We start from the raw sequence: 8,771 nt of genomic DNA, 5'->3' as shown, positions 1-8,771 counted from the left end.
TCTCACCTATGGTAAAAGGCCTTTGAAATGCTTTTAAGCAAATAGTAAAAGCTTGTTTTGACACATGAAGTATCTTAAAATTCTATAAATAGTAGGTGAAATAATTTGAATTAAAATATTTTATTATATTTTGAAAAATGAGAGGTAAAATGTTGAATAAAAATACTGCAAAGTTTAAAAACTTTTTGAATCTAATTTTTTAATATTATTTTTATTTTAAAACATGATATCTGACTATTTACTATAGGACATATACTTTTCTTATTTCTACAAACAACTCCAAATACTAATTTCAGTTAAATTTCTATAAAAATTGAATAAATTATTAGTCAGATGAAGCTACATTCTCAAGACCCCTAGACGAGCGTAATCGCCTTAAAATTAGCTTTCCGTCATAGAGTAACAGCTGGCCCAATAATATCCAAGCCCAATCACTATTTACTATAGGACATAAATAACCACCCGAGAGAGTGGAGAAGAGCAAAAGTACTTGTGTTACGTTCTATATAAGACACGAAAGGAACGATCCCATCGTATTCCCAGACCATCGGCCGATTATGAGGTCTGTGTCTTGTTTGCTTCGTAACAGGAGTGTCCTGCATCATATCGTCTTCCATCATTTTCTTTTTCTTTTCACTGTACATGACCATTGAACCGGCCTCCTCCTCTACAAAACAATTTCAATGAACAAATTTATTTACAGTTTGCAACAATACTCATGTAATATTAAATTAGCCAGTACACAATATTAATTACCACGCTGAATGATTAGATGAACTCCACACTCATTCACTCCAACATACTCTAGCGCCTGTGAACACTCGAACTCGAAGGACACCTCGATTTCCTCCCCATTTGTCATCTCCTGACCATATGGGATTTTACTACCTCCACCCAATCCCACCTGAAGCAAAAGTAAATGATTCACAGACCTTATCAGCTTGTAATAGAATAATTGATCAATAACTTGTTTGTGGCCTTTTGTTTTATTATGGAATACCACGCTAATTTCACCGTGCCATGCATGCAGACTGTCCTTATTTCTACAAACAACTCCAAATACTAATCCATTAATCACTCCTTCTTGATCTGAAAGTGAAGGTATATGAAAGGAAATGGAAGACCCTTTTCTCTTATGACTGAACCAATTTGGAATCTCGTCACCATACAAGTTTATCTGACGCCTCCCAATGATATACGGCCACTTCCAGTTTTGTCATTTGCAAAAATGTTCAAATCAGATCAAAGAATAAAAGAGAGTGAGTGATAAAGAGAGACCCAAAAAGAAAGAGAAAGTACCTGGAGCTTGAGAAGACTCTTCACAAAATCAATATCATCTTCTTGTTCCAGGCATCCTTCCAGGCTAACCGCTATTGTAAATGCCAAATTCTCAAAGCCTTGAATGTCAACTAGTTTGTAGCAGTCTGCAAGCACAAGTGCATCCAATCGGGACTCCGAAATCGACATTCTTTCCAGTGATTCGCAGCCAAATGCAAATAAGATACGTAAATTTGCAGGGAGAGTTGAAATTGACCGAATGGATCTAGACTCAGCTAAATTTAAACGGGCTAATTTTGGAAGGTGACAGATGCTATGAGGGAGATCACGAAAATTGTTGACAGATAAATCCAAATCTTGGAGTAAAGATAAGCCCCCAAAATCAATAGGAAAGTCATCTTCCAATAAATTGCTGTTACTGAGACCTAGTTTTACCAAAGACCTAAAAACATGAAGGGAAGCCCTTAGGAAATTTCTGGGATTCCAAGATCTATTTGGTACGATAATAGTAGTTCTGTCTACAAAGTTCTGTATATTGAAGCAGCGGCCCATATGAAAAATTTTGAGAGATTTTAAGTTAGAAATGCTTTTCGGAAGACTCATAAGGCTACTGCATCCATTCAAATTTAGTAAAACAAGTCCTTTTAGATATCCAATAGAGTCATGCAGCTCTACTAAGCCTGTGCAACCTTCAAGTATTAGTTCCTCTAGATTTGGGACTTGTAAGAAGTTTGGTGATTTGGTGAGATCTTCACAAAAACTGAGATTTAGAACTTTCAACTTGCTGAGTACCTGCCAAAACAAAATTCGGAAAATGAGTAAAAAATTCTCGCGAGTTCTGCATTTAACATCAAGTACTATTCAATAAAAGGAATACATAAAAGCTAGGCATGGTAAGATTTTGCATACATTATTCTCTAGCTTCCAGACTTGTTTGATTGTGCTATACTGCATGTCAAGCACAACAAGATTTTCAAGATGAAGTCTTGGCGGAAGAAATCTCAGGGGACAGCTATGCCAGCAAATCCATCTTAGCTCTTTGGAAAGATGCTCAACGCATCCTTTGAGTTTTAAATTTTTTACACCCTTGATTTGAAGCAATCTCAAATTCTTCATGTTTGCAAATGCTTTAGATTCCAAAGATATGACATGATCTTCACTTATGGGCGGATTTAGGCTAAGACCCTCCACTACTTCTGATCCCTAATAGAATAAAAATGTTCGATTAGGAATCTATTTAATCATTTTTTTTCAAAAGAATATAATACCTTTGGAATGGACTAGGCCAATGATGCATACTTGATTGGGTCACATGATGCATGCTTGCAAAATGATAAACTCCAATGCATATCTACGTAACACGTATATCATGGTTCTGTACTACTACATGAATATTCTTATATGATATAATAGGGGAAATATCTCTTACCGTATGGTTTTTTAGTACTTTCAAAACGTCTTCATGAGACCACAATCTACTACGTTTTCCTGGATGACGTGACTCTTGACGAACAATCTCCTTTCCCATATCTCCAATAAGATCATGCATCCTCAAATTGGGATAATCAATTTTCACAAGAGACCTTTGAATGAGAATATTGATAGCAATATCTGGAAAAAATCCACATTCCTCCAGTATTTTCAAGACGTATTCTATGTTGGCACCCGTAAAGAAACACGCAATATCTAGAAACACCTCCCTTATAGTATGGTCTAGTGACTCGAAACTTATTCCAACTATTTTCTGAATTTGGGCATTTGGACTCTTTCTAAATTTTTCCAATGTAGTTTTCCATTTAATAATGCTTCTTTCCCGCAAATCAGAACCCAAAACTTCTAGTCCTAATGGAAGCCCACCAGCATAATCCACTGCAGCAATGGAAATCTCACGAAAGTCTTCCTCTGGATGGGGCATGTTGAAGGCATGCCAACTAAAAAGCTCAAGAGAATCCAAATGATTCATATTTTCAACTTTGTAGGAGTAATTTACTCCTAGTTTAACCAGCAAATGTTCATCTCTGGTCGTTATAATGACTCTACTTCCAGGACCAAAAAACCATTCACCATTTCTGGCTAACGCATATATTTGATCGAGCCGATCCACATCATCAAGAACAACAAGAACCCTTTTTCGGTGAAGTCTTTGTTTAATCAAACTGATTCCTTTGTCAACATTACCAATCAGCAAGATTTTCACTTTCAAGATATCAAAAAGAAGTTGTTCTTGTAACTGAATTAGACCATTGGATTGCTCAGAAACTTCTCTAACATTTAAAAGACAACTGCTTCCTTCAAAACCGTCGCATATATGGTTATAGACAGCTTTAGCTAAGGTTGTCTTACCAATTCCACCCATCCCATACATACCCACGATGAGAAGTTTAGTAGTAGTACTTGTTCCTAGTTGTAATAAGGTTTTCAGCTCCTCGACATGAAAATCTAATCCTACTGGGTGCTTGACAACATTCAAGTGAATGGGGTTCAATTTATACAAAACTTGTTCAACAATCTTCCCAATGAAACTTGCTTCATACCTGATCGTATCAATTCAAATGAGAAAAAGAACAGTGAAATAAGTATGAGAAGAGAGAAAGAAGAATAAAAGAAATTATCATGAGTGTTATCTTCTCAATTTATTAGGAATAGAAAAAAAAAATTGAAACATTGATATGTCATGGCAAGAAACTAAGTTATAGCTAATTTATTAGGAATACCATTCAAATAAGTTTTCATAGATCAGTTTGCATGGAAATTAATTGTTAGGTACTCCCAAACAACATGCAATAATTTTTTCTTAAAAAATTTTGTCAAGTTAATTACTTTCATCTAAGATCTTGAAGAAAATTAAAGGACAAAAGTCAACATCTAAAAAAACTGCATGAAAAAACACAGGTGCTTAGAATAATATATACCCATTGGCATCGCTCTGGAGGTCGAAGCCAGAACAATCCGCAGCTTCAGTGAATGCTGCTCTCCATCGTTGCACCCTTTCCATATCTTCCTGAAATTTCTCTTCAAGTCTAGTAAATGTTTCGGCAAAAGTCCCAACTTGCTTTCGCATATCGGAAGGATTCACATGGTAAAATATTGGGATAAAAATGTGGTTCATGGTTCTTTTACAATGAAGGATCTGAACAAGCTCATCAAGGCACCAACTAGAAGAGGCATAATCTTTGGAGAAAATTACGAGGGAAATTCTTGACCCATGGATCCCATTGATTAGTTCCTTGGATATATTCTCCCCTCTTGGAAGCTCATAATCATCGCAGAATGTCCGAATTCCAGTTCGCACCAAGGCAAAATAAAGGTGATCAATAAAATTCTTACGAGTGTCTGCACCTCTAAAACTTAAGAAAACCTCGTAATCCCAATGGTTCGAGCAAGGTTTGGTAGATGCTAGCACTGAAAAATTACATAAAACCTCTAAGCAAATAGGGAAGTGATGAAAAGACACATACTTGGGGGCAAATTATAATTTCACACTAAAATATGACAGACGTGATGGGATGGACACAGTAATATTTAGAAGGGCTTGAGTTAAACTCAAAGGAGCTTCACTATTTATTATTCTCACACATGACACATTATACTTATTTTCTTTTTTTATTTTGTTTTATTATTCTTAAACTAATTGAGGTTTTATATTATAATCCATATATCACACTAATTTTTTTTTTATACATTAGAGGAGGGGGTCGAACTCAAGAACTCCATTTTGGAGACTTGGTTGTTCTGCCATCAAGCTATAAGCCTTTGGCCATACATTACACATTTGGTAAAAGAATAAATTAAAAAATTAAAAAATTTTGTGCCGTATATGGTATGAAGATGATGAGTATAATTTTTCTTAATGATAATCACCATAATTAATGAAGTGCGTACATGTCTCGGCACAAAATCACTAGCATGTCTACTATTTATAGGGAATAATAAAGTCACGACTATAAAACGAAGTTGTACAATTACGATATTGACTAATTATAAAACCATTATATAAAATTAGAATTATTTTTAATGAAGTTGTACAATTACATTGATTAATTATAAAGCGAGTTATAAACTAGTTGTAATTAAGTATATCATTCACGACACTCATAGAAATCGCACATAAATTGCCCAAAGATAAACTATCTGTAAAATCAGATTATTAGATGAATAACATGAATTAAAGAAAGCTTATGATTCTCAAACCTAACATAAAGTCCATAATCACGAAAATAAAAATACTAATAGACGCAACATCGTATCTATTGTGATCATGAGCAAGAGAGAGTGGGGAAAATGGTACCGTCTTTGCTCATATGGTTTCCGATAACGAGAACATTTTGATGGTTGTTTTGGCCTTGGAATCCTGGATCCAGCTTACACTTCAAGCTGCTTCCTCTCGCTGGGGCGGTTTGGCCCTCCATGGTTGGGTAGTTAGATCAGTGGCAGAAATTAAAGGAAGAGATGTCGGGATTAGCAAGGTCCAGAAATCGTCGTAATTTTGGCAATCAAAGAGAAAATATGTAGATCGAATAAAGGCTCAGTTTCTGGGTTTGAACCAATGCACATACACACAGATAGATATATATATATATATACACGTGTGTGTGTGTGTGGGCTAGGGCTAAAATGGTAGATCAGCACTCCTGTTTTCTCCAGAGTCTGAGGACCCCTTCCGAAGCATATATTCTTCGTAAGTTGTAGTTTTTTTCTACGGAGATCAATTCTTAATTAAGCGTTTAATTCAGCACGACTCCTAATGTTCGGGTGGTTCAACGACGGAAAAGATCCTCTTTCCCTTGTTCTATATAATCATGATTATATAGAAATTAAGAAATATGTATAATATTAACTTAAAAGAGGCCAGGAGGCTTTTAATTCTCAAAGAGTACGAATCAAAAAGCAAGAAAAATAAATAAACGCGTTTTTGTTTTATATACAAATCTGATCTTTAAAAGCCCGCAAATTAAAAATAATATGGAAGTACTTGACAGTGATTCTTATCACGATCAACGAAGAAATTAAAATGAACCTCAAGACCAGTTCAAATTATCAGCGTAAAATATACGTCCGACTGCTCATCAAGGTCATCGTTCAAAGTTTGAATTACACTGCACGCATACGTACGTACGGCAAATGCAATAATATACAAATAATTAATGGAGTCACACCAGTTACCAACTTGTTTTTTATTTTACAACGTCCTAAAATGGTTCTCACTTACAATACGAGAACCAGATACTGCAGCACTCTAAATCAATAAATGTTGAAATATTTAAATTGGATTGTGAAAGTATTTTATCTTATCTCATCTTATTATTATAATTTTTTAAAATTTTTACATAAAATATAATAAATAATTTAATTTTTTAAAATTTTAAAATTAATAATAATAATATTCTAATTGTTGTGAAATTAATGAAAAGAGAGAATGCCTCAAAGACAAAGAGAGAGAATGAGAGAGAGATTCTTGTTATTTCTATCTATGAACCTAGAAATATACTCATATATATAGGAGTACAAAAGTCTTCATTGACGGTGATTGAGCTGAGTTATTGCAATTTTTATAGATTTAAAACCAATATATTTTAATTCTTTTATTACATTATTATTGGTTTTAGATTAAAAATGATTAAGATGCATAAATCTGAGTTGTGATTTAAATTGATTAATAGCATGAGTTTATGCTTAATTTTATAACTTAAGATTTAATTGGACAATGTTTATTCATATGCACAACATAATTTTGATATTCTATTCTTTTTTTATTTTATTTTTTTTTTCTTATTTCTATTTTTTGTTAAGTCCAAAGAATACAAAAATTAAAAATGAGAAAAGTAAAAAACTGAAAAAGGCAAAAGGTTATACGGATCATTCACAAAGAATGAATTTTGGCTTGGTATGAGATAAGTTTTATGTGAGATCCATATGTTGAACTTTTTGAATGGTTTGGAAGTCATTAACGCATGCATGTTGACTCAAAACAATGGTGAATTTTGGCTTGGTAAGAGATAAGCATTACGTGGGACCAGGAGGACTTTTCCTTGTGTTTTTGGTTGCTACACACCGCACAGAATTATGCATTCATGTTGGGATAGTTTTTACCAAGGACACGGAAACACCAATTATTCAATTGAGAGGTTTGGCCAACGGAAGACTACAAAAGATATAATGAGACTTAGAGCTGCGCCGCGTTGAACATTTTTGTCTCTCTTTTGGCATTCCATTCACTGAGCGCTGCACAGACTGGGGATGAATTTTCTCCCTTGGGCATTAATTGATTCACACGACATACATATTTTTTGGGACAAATTTTCGTTTTCAAGCATACGGAAATAGAGGTGTTTGGATCTACACTGCAACATGTTGAAGAACTCCTTAAGGGGTCCAATTACTACTATCGTCTAGCCTACTCCACTGCTTTCAATCTCTATTTCCGTTCAATTGACTTGCTCTTTTCATTCCCTACTTTTTATTTAATTTATTTAATTTCAGTTTAAAGTTTATGGAATATTTTTGAGATTTTTGGAATCTTGGTTTTGGGGCTTTTCAATTTTTAGTTCTTATTTTGTCAATTACTCTCTAATCTAGTTTAATTCTTAATTTAGTTTTATTAATCTCTTAGTTCCATTGCATATTAGATTGATTAAAGTTTAATTAGGACTTAAATCATTTCAGTTTTATTGTTTAATTTTCAGATTAATTAAGATTATTCAATTTAGTTGATTCTTTGATTGTTACTTTCAATTTGTTAGTCTTTTACATTTCATTTCGACACTCAAAAATCTAAAAATATGAATCTAGTCTATGACTAGTGCCATTTTTCATTATTGTTGCACTCTTCCATCCATTGCACATACCATCATTTTTATTTTCTCTTTGTAAATATTTTCACTATTCTAAACGAGTTTGATTTTAAGTAACTTTCCCTGAGGAGATGATATAGAAATTTATTCCTAATTATTACACGACATCTTCCTGCACTTGGGATAGCCTTTGTACTACTTATTTTTGAGTGAGTCAGACGGCTAAGGCATGGTCAATTTTGACAGCTAAATGTGGTCATACAATACAAGTTGGTTTATAACGCTCCCCTTTTGGATGACCATATTTAAAAAATATGCCTCGTTAAAACCTTGCCAAGGAAAAACCCTGTAGGAAAAAACTAATGGCTAAATAAAAAGAGTACAGTATTCATGTGTACCACCAAGTGTTTTATGATTGCCTCATTAAAACTTCGCAAAAGAAAACCCAGCGGGATAAAACCTTAGCGAAGGAAAAAGAGTACAATCAACACAAGTCTTCAAGACATTACTCCCCCTGAAAAGTGCATGACAATAGGTCTTCAAGTCTCCGCATTCCAATGTTTTGCATAATCTTCTTAAATGTTGCAGTTGGTAATGCTTTACTGAATAAATTTGCCAAATTATTACTTGACCGTATCTGCTTGATATCAATTTCACTTTTCTCCTCATGAATTGCAATGATCTTCTTGTATGGATCTGAAA

The 8,771-nt window shown here is 33.9% G+C and overlaps 1 protein-coding gene across 1 annotated transcript; it reads right to left on the bottom strand.

The window, feature by feature from the left end:
- Window positions 1-359: 359 nt before the first annotated feature.
- Window positions 360-5,883, bottom strand: LOC122291684 (disease resistance protein RUN1-like). Its single transcript, XM_043099551.1, has 7 exons — window positions 5,567-5,883; window positions 4,191-4,680; window positions 2,708-3,812; window positions 2,188-2,481; window positions 1,300-2,070; window positions 757-904; window positions 360-667 (listed from the first exon to the last, which is right to left on the bottom strand). The coding sequence occupies exons 1-7, from the start codon at window positions 5,685-5,687 to the stop codon at window positions 435-437; spliced, it is 3,162 nt and encodes a 1,053-aa protein (XP_042955485.1). The 5' UTR covers window positions 5,688-5,883; the 3' UTR covers window positions 360-434.
- Between the last annotated feature and the right edge of the window lie 2,888 nt (window positions 5,884-8,771).

This window comes from Carya illinoinensis, chromosome 13 (assembly GCF_018687715.1).
Source record: "Carya illinoinensis cultivar Pawnee chromosome 13, C.illinoinensisPawnee_v1, whole genome shotgun sequence".
NCBI lineage: Eukaryota > Viridiplantae > Streptophyta > Magnoliopsida > Fagales > Juglandaceae > Carya > Carya illinoinensis.
Note: the sequence above shows the minus strand (reverse complement) of the source record. Positions and strands in the feature narration are given on the sequence as shown.

Coding starts and splice junctions, on each gene's coding strand:
- LOC122291684 (XM_043099551.1), bottom strand. CDS start 5,687: ATGGAGGGCCAAACCGCCCCAGCGAGAGGAAGCAGCTTGAAGTGTAAG. Junction 4,681..5,566: donor AAACCATATGAGCAAAGACG/GTACCATTTTCC, acceptor GTAATTTTTCAG/TGCTAGCATCTACCAAACCT. Junction 2,482..2,707: donor AAGTACTAAAAAACCATACG/GTAAGAGATATT, acceptor TTATTCTATTAG/GGATCAGAAGTAGTGGAGGG.